At 37.2% G+C, this 18,087-nt stretch overlaps 1 protein-coding gene and 1 non-coding gene across 3 annotated transcripts in view; one reads left to right on the top strand and one right to left on the bottom strand.

The window, feature by feature from the left end:
* DZIP1L (DAZ interacting zinc finger protein 1 like) overlaps positions 1–18,087 on the top strand; it is a 57,745-nt gene that overhangs the window by 14,697 nt on the left and 24,961 nt on the right. For both annotated transcript variants that reach the window (XM_078146779.1, XM_020986109.1), the window contains exons 2-7: positions 2,423–2,986; positions 6,512–6,596; positions 12,218–12,339; positions 13,218–13,379; positions 15,329–15,457; positions 16,922–16,984. In XM_078146779.1, coding sequence (XP_078002905.1) covers positions 2,471–2,986; positions 6,512–6,596; positions 12,218–12,339; positions 13,218–13,379; positions 15,329–15,457; positions 16,922–16,984 — 1,077 coding nt within the window. In that variant the 5' untranslated portion in view covers positions 2,423–2,470. The remainder of the gene's footprint in view (positions 1–2,422; positions 2,987–6,511; positions 6,597–12,217; positions 12,340–13,217; positions 13,380–15,328; positions 15,458–16,921; positions 16,985–18,087) is intronic.
* LOC144454696 (U6atac minor spliceosomal RNA) lies at positions 5,000–5,124 on the bottom strand. Its single transcript, XR_013483205.1, has one exon. It is a non-coding gene; the product is annotated as a U6atac minor spliceosomal RNA (small nuclear RNA).

The following is an 18,087-nucleotide window of genomic DNA, read 5'->3' as shown; positions in this document are numbered from 1 at the left end:
TTTGTAAGCTCCTTGAGGACAGGGACTGTTTTTTGCCTCTTTTTGTATCCCCAGTGCACAGCGCAGTGCCTGGCACATAGTATATGTTTAATAAATGTTTAGTGATTGATTTTTATAATGTTTTAATGTGACTTTCTAGAATAGACTGTTTAAAATCACAAAGTTTTAAATTCTGGATTCTGAAACATCTGAAACTATAGACATCTGGTACAGGACTCTGCTCCTGAAGTTGGTTCCGTCTGCTGATAGGTTAATTGCTGTTAATTAGCTTGCTAACCTTATCAAAGACAAGCATTAACATTTGCCTATTGACTCTGCTAAGTGCCTAGTTACTCCCTCAGCATCTTTCTGACAGATTTTCTGCATAGTACAAACAGAAAACTTCTGCTGTTAACCTTTATTCTGACCTTAACCTTCAAATTAACTGACAAAACAAACAAAACAACAACAACAACAACAACAACAAAGCTCAGAGTCAACATGGAAGTCGTATTCTTCTGCCACTTTCCCAACTCATGGCAGTGTCCTCTTATTGGAAGTAATTTGTCACAAATCTGTCTGTGTATCCCTTCTCATTCTTACCTCTCTTACTAAGAATAGAACACCTACAATTTACAATTCAGTCATTGCTGAATTTATGGGCACCCCACTTGTTTTGAGTCTTTTGCTATGACAAAAATGTTGCTATAAATGGATGATTTCTTTCTCTCTTTGTCTGTTTGACTCTCTGTCTCTCTCTGCTTCTCTCAAATCCCTTTGTGATGTAACCTAATAGTGGTATCGCTGGATCAAAAGGTATGCACAGTTAAGTGACTTTTTGGGTCACTAAAATAAAAAAAAAATTGTAATGAATTTAATGAACACTAAAAAAAAGATATATATGTATATACACATATATCAGAAAAGAAAGGATTGTATGTGAAACAGCAACTCTGTTGTAAATGTGCCTTGCTTTTTAAAAAAGTATGTAATAAATTTAATACAGTATTTTCAGTTATCTTGCTTGTCTGCTTCCTTATGTTTTCTTCTAGATGTTAAAAAAAATTGAGCCACTGACTTTCTTTTTTTCTTTCATTTTTCCTTTCTTCATCACTAAATCCCCGCTTTCCTCCTATGAATTAAAAAAGAAAACACAACTCTTGTAAGGGTAGTCAAGCAAAACAAATCTACACATTTGCTATGCCCCAAAATATATGCCTGCTCTGCACTTTTGGTCCCTAATCCACTGTTAGTAGGTTCTTTGTCACTAGTCCTCAGGAATCATAGTTGGTTTTGATCAAAGTTCTTAAGTGTTTCAAAGCTGTTCATTTTAAAAATGTTATTGGCGTCTCTGGCTCAAAAGTTACGCATAATTCAGTAAAATTTTGAGCATGGTTCCAAGCTATCTTCCAGAATGGTTAAAGCAAGTCACAGATCCACCAACAGTACGTTAATGTGTCTGTTCTTTCAATTGCTACGCCTGTAGCAATTGACATTTTCCTTTTTTTTGTCATTTTTGCCAACCTCAAGGTTGTGAGGTAGAATCTTAGTGTTGTTTTAGTTGGGATTATAAAATTATTAGTGATTTGCAGCATTTTCTTCAGACAATTTTTAATAATTTGTCTTTCTTTTGAGAACTGCCTGTTTGTAGCCTTTGAACATTTATGTGTCAGGTAATGGTTCATATATATGCATACACACATATGCATACATACATGCATACATGTACGTATGTGTTCTATGTGTGTTGTATGTATACATACATATAAATATATTATATATATGCGCACACATGTATATACACGGGCAGGTAGGTGTCACAGCAGATAGAGTACTGGACCTGAAGTCAAGAAGATTCATTTTTCCTACTTAAATCTAGCCTCAGATACTTACTAGCTGTATGACCCTGGGCAAGTCACTTAACCCATTTTGCCTCAGTTTCCTCATCTACAAAATAATCTGGAAAAAGGAAATGGGAAACCAATCCAGTATCTCTGTCAAGAAAACTCCAAATGGGGTCATGAAGAAGCAGACATGACTGAAAAATGATTGAACAAAAAAACTATATATACACATGTGCATATATTTATTTATTTTTATCCATTCTCTACATTTTGTAATATCAGAACTTTATCAGAGAAATGTATTGCAAAATTTTCTCATTTAAGTTTCCCTTTTAATTGCATTGATTTTTATGCAAAACCTTTTCAGGTTTGTGTGATCAAATTGTCCATTTCATTTCCTCTTTTGTTCCTACCCCCTCATTTTAGTAGTTCCCTTAAGTTTTAAAGAACTTTTTAATCCCTTAAACCTCTACCTATTTAGCTACAATTTTTATATTAATTATGATTCATGTTTTGATCTTACTATAATCTGTTTCTTCTTTTCTTATAAAGTATGCTTTGTAAGTACATTTTGCTTCATTTTCTTAACTATCTCCCAGCTCTTCTACCTGTTACAGTTGCCTTTGTTAAGAAATCACCAGTTCCTTATGCCAAGCTTATCAGCATCCATGGACCATCTTGCCAATGAAGGCAGCTTTAGAAGAATGTTTCCAGGTAGCTATGGGACCCAAGCTTTCAAATTCCAACCGAGGAGGGAGAGTGTGGATTGGAGGCGCTTAAGTGCTATCGATGTGGATCGGGTAGCTCAGGAGCTGGATGTGACCACCTTACAGGACCATATCACTGGGGTCACTTACTGCAATCTGGACTCAGAGAGATGTGCCTATTGCCAGCAGCCTGTGGACCCGGTGCTCCTCAAAGTTCTCAAGATGGCCCAGCTCATCATTGAGTATTTGTTACATTCCCAGGACTACTTGAGTGCCAATATAGTTTCTTTAGAGGAGAAACTCCAGTCTACCCTGGAGCAGCAGCAACAAACTGAACAGAAACTGGGCAAGCAGACAGAGGAACTGAAGGGAGTAAGGGAGGAGAGCCGGAGACGGAAGAAGATGCTCAGCATGCAGCAGCTACTGATACAGGCTGGGGCCAATAGCTATCACAAGGTGAGAAGTCAGAAATAGGATGAGGAAAGGCAAAATAGGTCAGTCCTAGGTTTCCAGAGTTGTTCATCTGGCTGTGTTGTGTGAAAAGCTAGAGAGGGTTTTGCATTTGTTTTATGAATGATAACTTGAATGTTTGGGCTGTGGAGGTGATTTTAGCATTTATAGGATCATAGGTCTAGAGCTGGAAGTGACCTCAAGATAATCTAGTCAAACCCCCTCATTCTACATATGAGGAAACTGAGGCCCAGGCAGGTTAAGGGATTTACTCAATATCATACAGGCAGTAAATACCAAAGGTTCTCTGATTCCAGAGCCAGTGAATGCTTTTTTTTCACTGTATCATGCTGAGTTCTTAAAGCTATGTTAGCAGAATGTAAGTATAGGTAGTTTCTACCAACCTGGAAGAATGTCTACCATGGCTGTTGCCTGAGAACCAGTTGTATACGAACAGGCTCATCACCAGCATGTTGGCAATGCCATTTTAGTCCAGGGCAACCTAGAAGAAAATGTAAGAATCCTCCCTTCATGCTCAAAGAACCCTTGTAGATTTTTTTTTTTTACCAATTTAGATTGCTGGAGTAGAGCAAGGTGTGGTATAGAGGTCAAAGTCAAGGCTATACTAGAGAAAAAAAAACCGCATCACTGGAAAATGGATGATAATTCATACAGCAAAGGAATGATTGGAGTGTGTGGTGTGTTTACTTCCAAGGGATAAAAGGATTCCCTAAGGAAATACTAGATTTGGGGTCAGAAGCCTTTCAGGTGCCAAGTTTCTGAACCTATTTTGTAATAAAAAAGAGAAAATGGATGAGGGGTAGTTGAGTTGGTAAGGATTATTAGGAAAAAACAAGAGACTAATTTGTATTAATGAGTTCTTCTAACCTTCTGGGAAGGTTAAGGATGCCAATTCAAGCCTTAGTGTGAATTATTTTAATAAAATAATGTAATTGGTGCAATTAATGAGTTAAAATACTTACCTCCTCACCATTAGCTAAGACTGGCAACACTGGGGTGGGGGGGTGGGGAGGAAAGAGTCATTTGGAGCTAGGGAGGGCAGCCATAAGTAGGGTAGGGAGATTTTGATTAACCAGAGGGCAGCCCTACATGACACAAGTCAGGCTGCAAAATAGGAGTGCAGAAAGGGAGGTGAGGGAGAGAAGAACAAATGTAAAGGGTCTATTTTTTAGTTATGTTGGTCTGTGCTGTAACACTAAAATCATATTGCCTTGACATATTGATCACTGTTTGTGGTATACAATTTAGCTCTGACACTGGGTATATACTCAGATGGTTTCTGTCACCACTTAACAAGGTATGACAATATACAATGGTAGGAGCCTTGAATTAAACACACACATAGTTTTATATGCTGTGAAAACTGTCAAAAGGTCCAACAAAATTTCACTTTCTTGTCTTTGACATGAGTACTACATTCTTGTCATCATTTCTATAAGGAGGTGGAACATAGATGTGCTCTCGGTCCTTTTGAGGGCATCAGGCATTTGACTTATAGATCACCCTCCAATCTGGTTGTCTACCAAATGGTTTAAGGTTAAAACTTTAAAGTTAAATCTACATAGTTCTCTTTTCTCAGAAATTTCAGAGAAGATATCTGTTTTTTTCCGAATTAGTTTTGTATTTGAAGTTATGTAGATCTTATTTATGGATTATTTGGACAGGTTTCACTCATCTATAGCTTTAAGGATGCTAATTGAAAAGATAGGATAAGGAATGTGTGTGTGTATGTGTGTGTGTGTGTGTGTGTGTGTGTGTGTGTGTGTGTGTGTGTGTGTAAGCTTGGAGGAATGATTTCTAGCCCTGACTTATCATCTCCACTTAGCTCAAGAAATATCAATAGATTTAGAGCTGGAAAAAGACTCACTCAGCTCAAAATCCTCTTTTTCTACATCAGGCTGAGAGAAGTTAAGATCACATGATTAGTAAGTAGCAGAGCTTACATTTGAATCAAGGTTATCTGACAGGCATACTTTCTACCATACCATGCTGGAACCCAAAACATTGTTAGATGGCACAAAGTAGAAGGCTTTGTCTTAATTGTTTATGTGTAGCAAAAAAAATTCAGACCTTTTCCATTCTTAATGAGAGAAGTGCTAACCTATATTCCAATTAGAAAATTCTTAAACTAATTTTAATTCACTTATACAGAGAATATTTTAATTTAATTTTAATTCATTTTAATTCTTCATCTGGAAGTTCCCTTTATCAATGAATTCACAGGTCCAGTCTCTATCCTTATCTCTCCATATATACCTATATATGTACATATTATATACACACATATATAATTGTATCCGAACATGTGTAATTGTATATACAGTCAATAAACATTTATTAAGCACCTACTATATGCCAGGTACTGTGTCAAGTGCTAGGGATACAAATATGAAAAAATAATGGTAGTCTCTGCCCTCAAGGAGCTTACAGTCTACAGGGTGGCAAGGTGGAAAAGTCAGAGTAGTCCCAATGTAATGCAGCCAGGTGAGAAATGAGAAGATGTCTGAGTGAAGCTCCCTGCTTGAGGAAGATTTTAGAATTTTATAGCTCCATCCTCAGATCAGAGGGACAGATGGTGATGAGGTAAGCTGATGAGATCTTCAGGAATGATAAAGTACACAAATATCTAATTGTATACACACACACACACACACACACACACACACATATATATGCATAGGATCATATATAATATATGGTTATATATGGTATACTATATACACATATATGTACTTGTATATACACAATTAAACCATTTTAGGAAAGGGGGAAGGTTGTGATGAAATTAAACAAATAATATTGGGGTACCACAATTCCGAGAAGGTTGGACGTTACTGATGTTCAATGTGGAAAAAGCAGGGCTGAGGTTAGGTGAAGAGATAGGGATAGCAGCACCACATTGCTTCAGCATTCTGTGCCAATACTGTACTATGGTCTGGTTCTAAGGAAGTTATAAAAAACTCTAATCTTGTCTTTCCACTTCCTTGGCATACCAAACCCAGCTTGTCCCTACCTGCCGCCATGCTCCCCTCCTCCCTATGTTCGGGACACAATCCTGAAGCTGGGGAGGAGGCTGGAACACCCGAGCAGTAACTGCAGGATCAGGAGGCCTCCTCAGTAGAACCAGTCACCAGACATTTGAGGCTCGAGGCAGTTGCTATCCCTTCCAGAAACTGCTAGATTGTTTTTGCTTTATCTTCTTTATATCCTTTATCAGCATTGGGAATAAAAAAGCATTTTTTTTTTTGTGAAAACCCTAGGCTCTACAATAGTAGAAATATCACTGGACATAGGCCCAGTAGAAATGTGGCCATTTAGTAACTGTGACTTTTAGAAAGTCCCTTGACTCAGTTTACTCATCTATAAAACAGGGATAATAAATCTAACCCTACCTCACCTGATAGTTATGAGAATAAAAAAAAGAAATGTACATGAAGTATGTTGTGACTATAAATATTTGTCATTATTTTATCATCTATTTTGATCTATTTCCTATTTTTTCATATGCAGTGCCATTTGTGTGACAAGGCTTTCATAAACAACTCTTATCTTCAAGGCCATATCCAGCGAAGACACATTGAGGTCAAGCAGTCTGGTGAGCAACGTTGATTGACCCTTTCAAAGCTTAGGCCTTAGTGTTGGAGGAGGGGAATAATACCTGACTTCAAAAGCTTATGCTCAAAGCCATGCAATATACACACAGTAAGAGTTTAAAGGCCATACTAAAATTACTTTATATGGTACTTTAAAGGACTGCAAGGTGCTTTCTTCTGCATCCCTGTGAGCTAGATAGTGTTATTATAATTCCCACTTTGTAGATGAAGAAACTGAGGCTCAGAGAAATTAAATGACCTGCCATGGCCAGGGGATACTGTTTAGTGTAGTGGAAAGAATACTAGATTAAGAGTTAGAGAATCTGAAATACTAGATTTAGAGTTAGTTCCCAACTCCACCACCTACAAGCTGTATGACCTTTGATGAGTCTCTTAGACTCTGCTTACCACCTGTGAAGATAATACTTGTCCTTGATACCAACGTTGTTGGGAGGAAAACAATTGTATAAATATGAGCTGCTAAGTGTCAGAGGCAGGCTTTACACCTGAGTGTCTTGAGTCTAAGTCCTGGTGCTCAAGATACAAGTAAGCATAAATGCACCAAGCACCTAGGATCAAATGAACAATGGAAGCAGGGTGGGAAGCTGAGCTCTTTTGAGCTCCTTGGATGACAGACTAATAACATTCTCCAGTTAGCAATTTCGTGGAATTCTGGGGCTACCTGTTGCCACGGCTATCAGTTTATAGGAAAGATGGGGTGGAGCCAGACTGTGAAGGGTTTTAAATGCCAAATAGAGGAATTTGTATTTTATCCAAAGGGAATGGGGAGCCGCTGAAGTTTCTTGAGTAGAATAGTGAGGTGGTCAGGTCTGTGCTTTAGGAATATCAGTTTTAAAGCTATGGGGAAGGAAGAAATGGAAGTAGGAGGACCAAATAGGAGGGTATTAAAATAGTCCAGGCAAGAAGTGATGAGGGCCTGGACTAAAGTGGTTGTGGCATCAATAGAAAATAATGGATAGTTGTAAGACATTTTGAGGAGATGAATTCAATAAGACTTGGCAACTTATGGTATTTGCACATAGAGGCAGTTGATGGTTCCAGTATAAAGTTCGGTTGGTGTCAAAAAGACCTGAGTTCACATCTGGCCTACAACATTTATTTTCTGTGTGATCTTGGGCAAGTCATTTAACCTGTTTGCCTCAGATTCTTCAACTGTAAAATGGGGATAATAATAGTTTCTACTTTGCAGGGTTGTTGTGAGGATCGAAGGAGATAATATTGGTAAGAGCTTAGCGCAGTGCCTGGCACCTAACAGGAATTATATAATTGCTTATTCCCTTCCCTTCCCTTTTGAATGGTAGGACAGAGTGAAAAGCTGAGGTTGATCCTGAGGTCTCAAGCTAATATGATTAGAAGGATGGTGAAGCCTTTGATAGAATTATGGAAATTCGAAGGAGGTATGTCTTGTTTTGGATTTGTTGTTATGCAGAGGAAATTGGCCAAAAGATAGTTGGTGACATAGGGTGATGATTCAGGAGACTGAAAAGTGTGAATCTGATAAGTAGGTAGAGGCCCACATTAACAATTTCGTGAAAACACAGGGAAGAGGTAGTAATCAGAAAGAGAAGGTGGTCAACTGTGACATACGTTGCAGAGAGGTCAAGAAGGATGAGGACTGAGAAGAGACCACTGGATTTAGCAATAAAAAAATAATTGGTAGCCTTGGAGAGGCTTTTTAGCAATAAACATCATCTATGACCTTAGATAGAGCAGGCTTGGTGTAATGGTGAGGATTAGTAAGAATTTGAGAAATGAATGGGCAATGAGAAAATGGAAACAATGAATGTAGGCAGTTTCCTTTACTTAGGAGTGTGGTCATGAAAGACAGGAAAGAGACGTGGGATGATAGAGTAAAACAAAGATTTTTTTTAAAGAATGGGGGGAAACTGACATGTTTGAAGTGACAAGAGAAGGAGCCATCTAGTAAGGAGAGGCTTAAAATTATGGCGAGAGGGCTTGATTGAAAGAAAAAGCTCCTGAAAGAGACCCCAATGGCCCACAGTAATATTTAATTTTGTCCTGAACATTGAGGAAAAGGCCACTTTAGGAATTTTCTTTTCCTCTTTTGGAATCCCTTCCTTCTTTGAAAAATAAGCTTCCTGTAGTAGAATTATAGGGCTAAAGAATGTCAGAGTTGGAAATACTTCTATGGCTTATCTAGTCTAGCCCTTTCATTTTACAGGATAGGAAAATAGCTCCCCATTTCCTTTTTTTTAAAAAAATCTCCCATGAATATGGAAGATTTGAAGTCACATTCCCCTCTATTTTACACAAGATCACGTAATAATAGTTCATATGTATATAACAACTTACATTTTACAAAGTGCTTTCTTACCATAATCCTGTGAAACAGGTAATGAAAACCTTATCTTCCTCTTGACAGAAAAAGAAACTGAGACTAAGAGGAATGAAATAAGTGGCTTTTGGTCACACAGTTAGTAAGTGGTAATGTCAAGACTTGAACTCATGTTCCTGAGTTCAAATGTAACCTCAGACACTTCCTGGTTGTGTGACCCTGGGCAAGCCACTTAACCCTGTTTGCCTCAGTTTCCTCATCTATAAAATAACCTGGAAAGGAAATGGCAAACCACTCCAGTAGCTCTGGAAGAATACCCTAAAATGGAGTCAGACACAATGAAACGCAACAAGTGTTGAGCATGTCATTTACCTATTTGAGCCTTGGTTTCTCGATTAAATAGGAGTAATTGGATTTCTCCTACCTTGTTTCATAGGACTATTGTGAGTATCAAATGAAATAATATATGAAAAGTACTTTGCAAATCTAAAAACATTATAAGAATGTTAGATTTTATTATTACTATTATTTTATAAAGTACCATATTTATTCTTTCCCAAATCATATCATATGATGAGTTGGTTAGTAGCAAAGATAGGGTAGCAATCATATTTTCTCTTTCTTTAGCTCTTTCCAATATATCATACTGCCTTTCCTATACATTTTTATATCTTAGTATTTTCTATCCACAGAATTAACATTTACGCCAAATTGTGCTTTGGAACCTTTGACAGGCCTTAAGATAATTAAATTTCTTTCTTTTTCTTTTTCTTCTTGAAGTGGGCAGAATTAAATATTTAATTTGATTACTATTATTTATGACAACAATTCTCTGCTAAAGTCATACTTTGATGACTCACCTTGGCATGAAGCTGATCCTGGGTTCTTTAAGGCTATACTGGAGGAGGCTCACCTGGCTGATCCTGCCAAGTTGAAAAAGCTTAAAGTATGAGCCTGGTAATAGACATTATGTCTGCTTCTTGAGGCCTAGCCTAGTGAACAGGCCCATCACCAAAGGTTGGCCACAGTTTTTCATGAAGATTGTAGAAAATGAAGTGAATATCAAGTCCTGGGACCACAGTTTCAGTCCTAGCTCAGCTACTTACCATTTTTATGACCTTGAGCAAATTAATTTACCTTTCTGGGCCTTAAGTGATTCAACTGTAAAATGAGAAGTTTGGACTAAATGATCTCTGGGGGTCCTGTGCAATTGTGAATTTATGAGCTTGTGACTGATCTACTAAGACTTGGAGGAATTATAATCTGCATTAATGGAGAGAATGATGACATTTCACGGCTCTCCTCAAGGACTACCTCCTAAGAGAGCTTTCCTGATTTACTCTAGTTCAGTGATTCTCAAATTATTTTTGCTTACAGTACAGCATTATTCTTTGCTATGAAGAATGGGGGCACACTGAGGGAAAGGCAGGAGACTTATACATGTCTGCATCAGCTGCATGGCATTTGCAACAGATTCCTGCATGAACATGTGATTGCAAGTGTAAGTTCCTGATGATTTGAGGAACACCTATGGAAATTCAGCCATGTGACAACACCCTTTGAGAATCAATATCCAACTTGCTTATTGTCTTTCAAATTACCTTACATAAATATATTTTGTATAGTTCTATATTTACTTTTCTATGAAGATGGCCACCTCCCATCCATAGAATATTAGCTCTTGGAGGGTAAGGGCTATTTTTCTTCTGTATTTGTATTCCCAGTATCTGCCAGGTGATTGATTGACTGTTAAGGAAGAAGAATCATTACAGTTCTGCGGTGCTTTCACACAAGATCTCACCAGATCTCCAGAATAATTCTGTGAGATCAGCATGAAGAGGCTGTTTTGGAGAGCAGGTTAAAATGTAGAAAATTACATTTTGATTGAGAGGTGTTTATGATATAGGTTTAAAATGAGAATAATCTGTCAGTCAACAAGCATTTTATTAAGTGCCTACTACGTGCCTGGGACAATGTTAAGTTCTGGGGATACAAAGAAAGGCAACCCCCCCAAGTATTTGCTACTTCTATAATGACCTTTGAAAAACGTTGTAAGAATTAGTTGTTTGTGGAGATTTTGAGCTCTTATAAATCTGAAGGGATTTATTTTTTATTCACTAATTAGAAGATCTGATTTTGGCAGTGTAAAAGATGTCAGATGGAACTCTATATTGAGAATCCACAATATTATAGAAAGAAGGATTAGGATAAAAAAAGTCTATGGTACATGGAGTTAATTTATAAGATTTAAATTAAAACTTTTTGTACTGATAATGGCATTTTTATACTATCAGGAAACCACTATGTGGCTCAATATTTTGATATTTCAAGATTCTAATATGTCATAATATAATCACATATCTACAGCTGGAGGAGACCTCAGAGTCCACATAGTCCAGACTTTTCATTTTTCAGAAGAAGAAACGGAGGCTGAGGGAGGTTACGTGACTTGCCTAAGGTCACACAGGGAATAAGCAGCAGAAGCAGGGTTTTAATCTGTGTCCTCTAACTCCAGAACCAGCATCTATTACACTTTGCCATGCTGAATCTAATTCACCGGTGTGGTTACTCCCTTCACCAAGGCAGATTACAACCTTAGCTTTGCCTTAGCCTACAGGAGTTGACCCTGAAAAAATTCAGAACCTGGTGGCAAACCATCCAGTGATGAGCCTTCCTGGATCTAGTGTGGCTGATCTTCTGGTTACTAACACACAGCCTCTTGCTGGATTGTACCCAAAGCTTTTCCAGAGTGGGAGAATGTGCCAGAGCTTTTGTGTAGCCTCTGAACCTGGTCACCTCCTTGCCAGGAAGGGACGTTAGAGCAGGGCTTTCAAGGAGAAACTCCCGATTAACTATGTTTCAAAAAGATACTGTCTATTCAAATGTGGTTTGTATTACTGTCACCTGTTGACAGAAAAATGAATTGTAAGCATAGGCCCTTTGAGGACTTAATCATCCTCTGGAGCAAGGATTCTTATTCTGGGGTCTATGAATGTGTTTTATTTTAAAAAAAATTTTGATAACTGTATTTGGGTAAAATTTGTTTCCTTGGTAATCGTATGTATTTCATTTCATGCATTTGAGAATATTATTTTAAGAAGGGTTCCATTGGCTTCAGCAGACTATCAATGACACAACAAAGGTTAAGGATGCTTGTCTAAAAGTATGCTTGCAAATTTAAGGGACAATGAGCATGATAGGATGCTTGCAAATCTATTTAGTCCCTCCTATACACGTATTCCTAGTGTAGACATTCCTAAATGACTGATTAAGCTTGGAACACCTTTGTTTGGATGGCCTTGACAGAAAAACAGAAGCAGCAAATGCAAGACATGGAAGATGGAATAGAAGAGCTGAAGGCAAAGCTGAAGTGGACCCAATCCCAGCTGGAAGCTGAGAGAGAGGCGGAGAGGCAACGTCAGCTTCAGGTGGGAGCATGGAAGGAGTGAGGTAGAGAAGGTCAAGAAGAGGAGTGGATTTGGGGCTACAGAACTCCCTGAGGATGTAGGTTATAGCTATACAGCAAATTAGAATGATTCTGGATAGTCTTCCCAGCTTGAGGACCAAAGCTATTTTTTTTGGTGGGCATATCATATTCTGTTTGGTATGATGGTCATTTGTGTATGTGTGGCATCCTCCTACTAGATCATGAGCCTGCTTAGGGCAGGATAATAGTAAGTGATTTTTACATAATGCTTTAAAGTTTGCAAAGTGTTGTAAAAACACTCTTATTTGATCATTACAATACCCCCCATAAGGATTGTAATACCACAGATATTATAATCTGCAATGCTACAGATATTGCAATTTCCCATTTTACTGAGGAAGAAAGTATACCATTTACTGATTTCAAAAATAATTTTAGGTGGCCTGGAAGAGAGATTTGAATCATTTTTGTCAGGCCTGCCTAGATGAAGTGAATCCCATACCTGTACCCTTCTCCCACCAAATTGCACTTCAACCCGAATTATTTTTAGCCTCTTTTGTATCATTTGTTCACATACAGTGTACCTATTGGAGCATCTATTTGATTGAGTAGCAACATGTTGTTGGTAAACGATGCAAAAGGAGTAGAATAATGTTCTACTCTGCCTTCAAGGAGTGTACAGTGAAGTTGTAGATGTGTGAGCATGGGCCTGGTGGCTCTGTGAGCGTCTAAGGAGTGCCCAGTGCTGTGTGATCCAGAGTTCTTTTGTGCATCTCCATAGCTACTAAACTGCTGGTTGGACACACAGTTGGTGATAAATGATTGTTTTAAAAATTAAATTGAAAAATTCTTTTGTATTTTTCTTGCTTGTATTTTCAGGAAGCAGAGAATATTCGTCTGAGGGAAACAGAGGCAAAGAGGGAATTTGACAGATGGAAGGAAGAAGAAAGGAAGAAGCTTTACCAGGAAATAGACAATTTGAAGCAATTGCTTCTAAGTGAATTTAAGAGTGTTACCAGTCAGAACTCTATGCTAGAAGAAGTAAGTTACATAAAAGGTTTACACACTTTCAGTTGGCTACATGTTTAACCTTTTCCTCACACCAATAATATAGTTCAAATAAATGTGATCTGCTATTAGTAGATTATCAGGGTGTATTCTTCAGGGAAATAAGGTATTGGATGATGTCATTTAAATTCATTCACATTTAAAAAATATTTTTAGAGTAACCATATGTTTTGCATATTCACTTTATACATTGAAAAGGATTCACATCCTTGGTTACATGTTGCATCCACCGTTAGAAGATAAGTTCTATGAACGCAGGGGCTGTTTGTCCTTTTTACACATCCCTAGTAAATAGCACAGTGATCATGCCAGGGAACCAGATATTCATAACCGTCCTTATAACCAGTGACTTGCCCAGGATCGCACACCTAGTAAGTGTCTGAGGCTGGATTTGAACTTAGGTTCAAATTCCTGACTCCAGGTCTAGTGCTCTATATGCTGAGCCATCAGCTGCCTTGGAACATAGAATACATGAGGGGAAATCATATGAGATAAAGCTGGAAAGGTAGGTTGAAGTCAGATTGTGAATATTTTAAATGCCGATGTAAGATGCTTAGGCTCTGTTTGGTACTTAATTTGAAGGCATTCAAGGCTAGAAGTTAGAGGCTAGCTATACTAATCTAGTTTTACAGCATAGGCTGAAGAAATAGGAATTTGGGAATTTCCATGATCTGGTTATGTTTTCCACACAAAAAAGCCAGAGGCCTTACAATCATTGAACATATTAAATTATGTGTTCAGTTTTCACTTCTCTGTTGGAAAAGACACATTGCATGGCTACACATGCAGAAAATCTCCTTTCAGCTCTTTTCCTCCTAAATTAAACATTGGCTCTGACGCTTCAACACTTCTCTGAAAAGAGGGCAGGAAAAAATTAGATCAGATGTTTAGTGATTATTGTAAGATGAAAATCCAGGGGCACACACAATTACTCAGAAACTCTTGATGTGGAAGGGTGAAGAAGAAGTCAGTAGACTTTTTTTTCTGTGAACTGAAGGAAGTTCATGCCTCTCAGATCAAAGAACAGGGACATGGATTGCTTGGTCTATTAATTGAAGAGCTCTTCATCAGACAATTTCAGAGGCAACATGGTAAACTGGAAAGTGGAAAATATAAGAGACTAAATTTGAACCCGATTCTTTTCTGGTTCCAAATTCAATACTAGCTATCATTTTTATGTAGACATATCTTATAGTTAGGAGTATTTTCCCTTGATGCATTGTCTTAAATTTATCTTTAATGAGTAATTTGTTGTGAACTTAACTTTATCACATGAATAAAACAACTTTTGACTGTGTTTTCTTTCACAATATGACTAATATGGAAATGTTTTGCATGATTGCACATGTATAATCTATATCAACTTGCTTGCCTTCTCTATGAGTGGGGATGAAAAGAAGGAAGAAAGAGAATTTGGAAATCAAAATGAAAAATGTCAATTGTTTTTACATGTAATTTGAAAGAAAAAAAGAGCAAAACCATTGAACTAAACTTTTAGTTCATTTTTTAGTTTGGTTTAGTTTTAGTTTAAACTTTCACCATATAGAAAGGTATAATAGCTTATCAATTTCTTAATTTTATAGGATGACATAGGATTTACAGTTTCTCAATCACAGAAAAACATAGAAGTCTAATCTAAATTAGACTTCAGGGATATAAAAATACCAGTGAAAATTTGCATTGTTTCCTAGGTTGTGTTCTTCAGTAGCTTTCTGCTTGAAGCCATTCAGTATCACACCATGTAAATGAAAGAATAGCAGATAAAATTCTGCAGGCTGATAAAGATATTTGCAGACTTGAAGATCTTTTGATAGGCCAAGTTAAAGGATCCTTTTATCAGTGTATGCTCTTTACATAGCACAAGATGTGGAAGAGACTATTATTATGATATTTTAGTTTAAAATATATATCAATCTCTTCAGAAACTCCAAGCATTGCAAACCCACACTGTAGTAGAGTCTCACCTTGGAACACTGAGGGATGATGATGCTGACGACCGACAGAAACAGGCAAAGGAAATACAAGACATGAAGGAAAAGCTTGAGCATCAGGTAAGTTTTACCCATATGTTTCATCTCCAGTTCCATTTTTAGAGCCATTCTGTCTGCTCCCAAAGTTATCTTCATTATGTTGAATGGAAGAAGCAACTTGTAGATAATAAGCTTCTTTGTATTTGTAGCCCTAGTGCTCAGCATGGTGTGTGGCATACAGAAAGCACTTAATAAATGTTTGTTGACTTATTGATTTTTTAAGGTACATCTGCCAACTCATGAAGTTTAAAAAAATGGAAGAAGTCCCCTAAATTTCTAGTTCTTAAGGATAAACTCTGTTATAAGAAGGTTGAATATTATGTAATTTATGGCCAAAAATTCCTTGTCTGTAGTAATAAAAAATATTTAGCAAATTCACATAATATAACTATTTCTACTTTTATTCCCCAAGTTAATTTTTTTAAATAAGGGATTTTGCTCACAGAATCACTTAATTTCAGACTTGGAAGGAACCACAGAGGCAATTTTTCTAACATATTTGTGAACAAGAATCCTACCTACAACATTTCTGCCACATGGTTACCCAGCCTTTGCTTGAATGCTTCTTGTAAAGCTAAAGCTACTCTTTCCAACTTTTGACAGCTCTAATTATAAGAAAGATTTTGCTATTATCCAGCCCAAATTTGTCTCTGTAGCTTCTATCCATTGCTCCTATTTCTGCCCTTTGGGACCAAGCAGAACAAAACTAATTTTTTTCCCACATAATTACTTTTCAAATTTTTGGACACAGTTATTATATTCCCATTATATGTCTTCTGTTCTAGGTGAAACATGCTTAGTTTCTTCAATTAATCCATATTATCAACTTGAGACTCTTCACCTTTCTGGTCATTCTGGATGGTATCAGGCTAATCGATACCCTACCTATAATGTAGTTACCAGAATTGAACACAATACTTCAGATATTGTCTGACAAGGGCAAAGTTTCCCTACTACCAAATACTAATCTGCTCTTAATGAATCTTAGATCACATTAGCCAAAATGAAGGACAAACAACAACAATTCTATATGACTTATTTATGCCTGCTTCAGCCATCATAGGGTAAATTGTGATTTGATATAATCCAGCTCTATGTGAAAGAGACAAAAGAAGAAGCTTTTAACTCATTCTGGGCCAATTAAAAATCAGTACATTTTGGGATGATCTGATATGGAAAGGATTTAGGGACACAGACAAAATTTAGGGAATTTATTTCAGACATCAACTCTTTCAAACAGAGGCTTTTAAACATGTGTGTGTGTGTGTGTGTGTGTGTGTGTGTCCCTTTTGACACTCTGGTGGAGCTGATGTAACCCCTTCTTGGAATATTGTTTTTAAATACATAAACCTCTATAAATAGGATTACAAAGGAAACCAATTATATTGAAATATGGTTATAAAAACAGCCAATTTCATAGATTCCAGGTTAAGAATCCTTTCTCAGAGCTCAATAACCTTCCTTTACATAATTTTAATTTTCCAGAAATTAACATGGAAGAGAAAGTTAAAGGACCTGCAGGAAGAACATCTGGAAGAAAAGAAAAGGGTAAAAGCTATAACGCAAGTGGTCCAGGGATTGTGATTGTAGCATAGGCTTTCTGATTTATCTCCTGTTTACTCTCAAAATCCTCCCTTTGCCCTATCTTAAGTAGGTGCTGGTTTACTGGTTTACTTTGGGGGTTGGATGAGGAAGGGGAGATTCAAGATGAAAAATTGCTCGTGGCTACTGATATTGTGAACCTCAGGAACTCCAACAATACAGCAAAGGCTGTAGCATAGACTCACATTTTCTTTTGGATGAAGAAAGCCTCAATATACTTGGTAAAAAAGAGTTGAAGAGACATGAATGGTAGGTAAGCAGACTTTCACTTTAAACACATGACCTATTCTGCCTCTTCAGTTTCTGTTCTAATCAAACTATCAATGGATCTTCTACTTCTGCTAACCCCAGCAGCTTACCAGTGGATACAATTTTATGAAGGAAAAAAGTAGTTAATATTTCCTTATCAAAGTTGTGTGTCAGGATGATCAATACTGCAGAGGGGGTAAATTCAGTATTAGTGATAAAGATATGCATTTTATGGGATTTATTTATATCCACAGAAATTTCTTGTTATCCTGGACAAGTCACTTAACCTTCAAAAGCCTCAGTTTACCACAGTTGTATAGAATGGGGTCTGGCAAACTATGATCCCTTAGCTTTTCATAGAGTGTACAAAAACATATGGTGGGCCAGATCTGGCCCAAAAACTATAGTTTGCTGGCCATGATATAGACAAATGGAGGCCCTGAGGAATATATGATCTGAATTAACCAAATCTTAAGCCCAGTAGTTATTTCAAGGGCTTATTTCTAGTTATCTCTGTTTTCCCTAGGTATAAATACTTCTTCAAGGGGAAACTGGTGGTGATGCTGATCATACTGTTCCTCTTATTTGTCCTGATAGAGAAAACTAAACATATCTTTTGCCTACATTCAACCACATTGACCATAAGCCATTTTTTTCTAAGCTTATGGGAACATGGACTTTAATACTGCCTTGCTCAATTATACTCTGTGTGGGTTGAGTAGGTGAATGGAAGTTTAATTGCAAAACTAAAAGAAACTTACTGCTGTTAATTTCATGCATTTCTGCAAATCATTCATTAC

Source organism: Phascolarctos cinereus, unplaced genomic scaffold (genome assembly GCF_003287225.1).
Source record: "Phascolarctos cinereus isolate Bilbo 61053 unplaced genomic scaffold, phaCin_HiC Scaffold_726;HRSCAF=1367, whole genome shotgun sequence".
Classification (NCBI taxonomy): domain Eukaryota; kingdom Metazoa; phylum Chordata; class Mammalia; order Diprotodontia; family Phascolarctidae; genus Phascolarctos; species Phascolarctos cinereus.
Note: the sequence above shows the minus strand (reverse complement) of the source record. Positions and strands in the feature narration are given on the sequence as shown.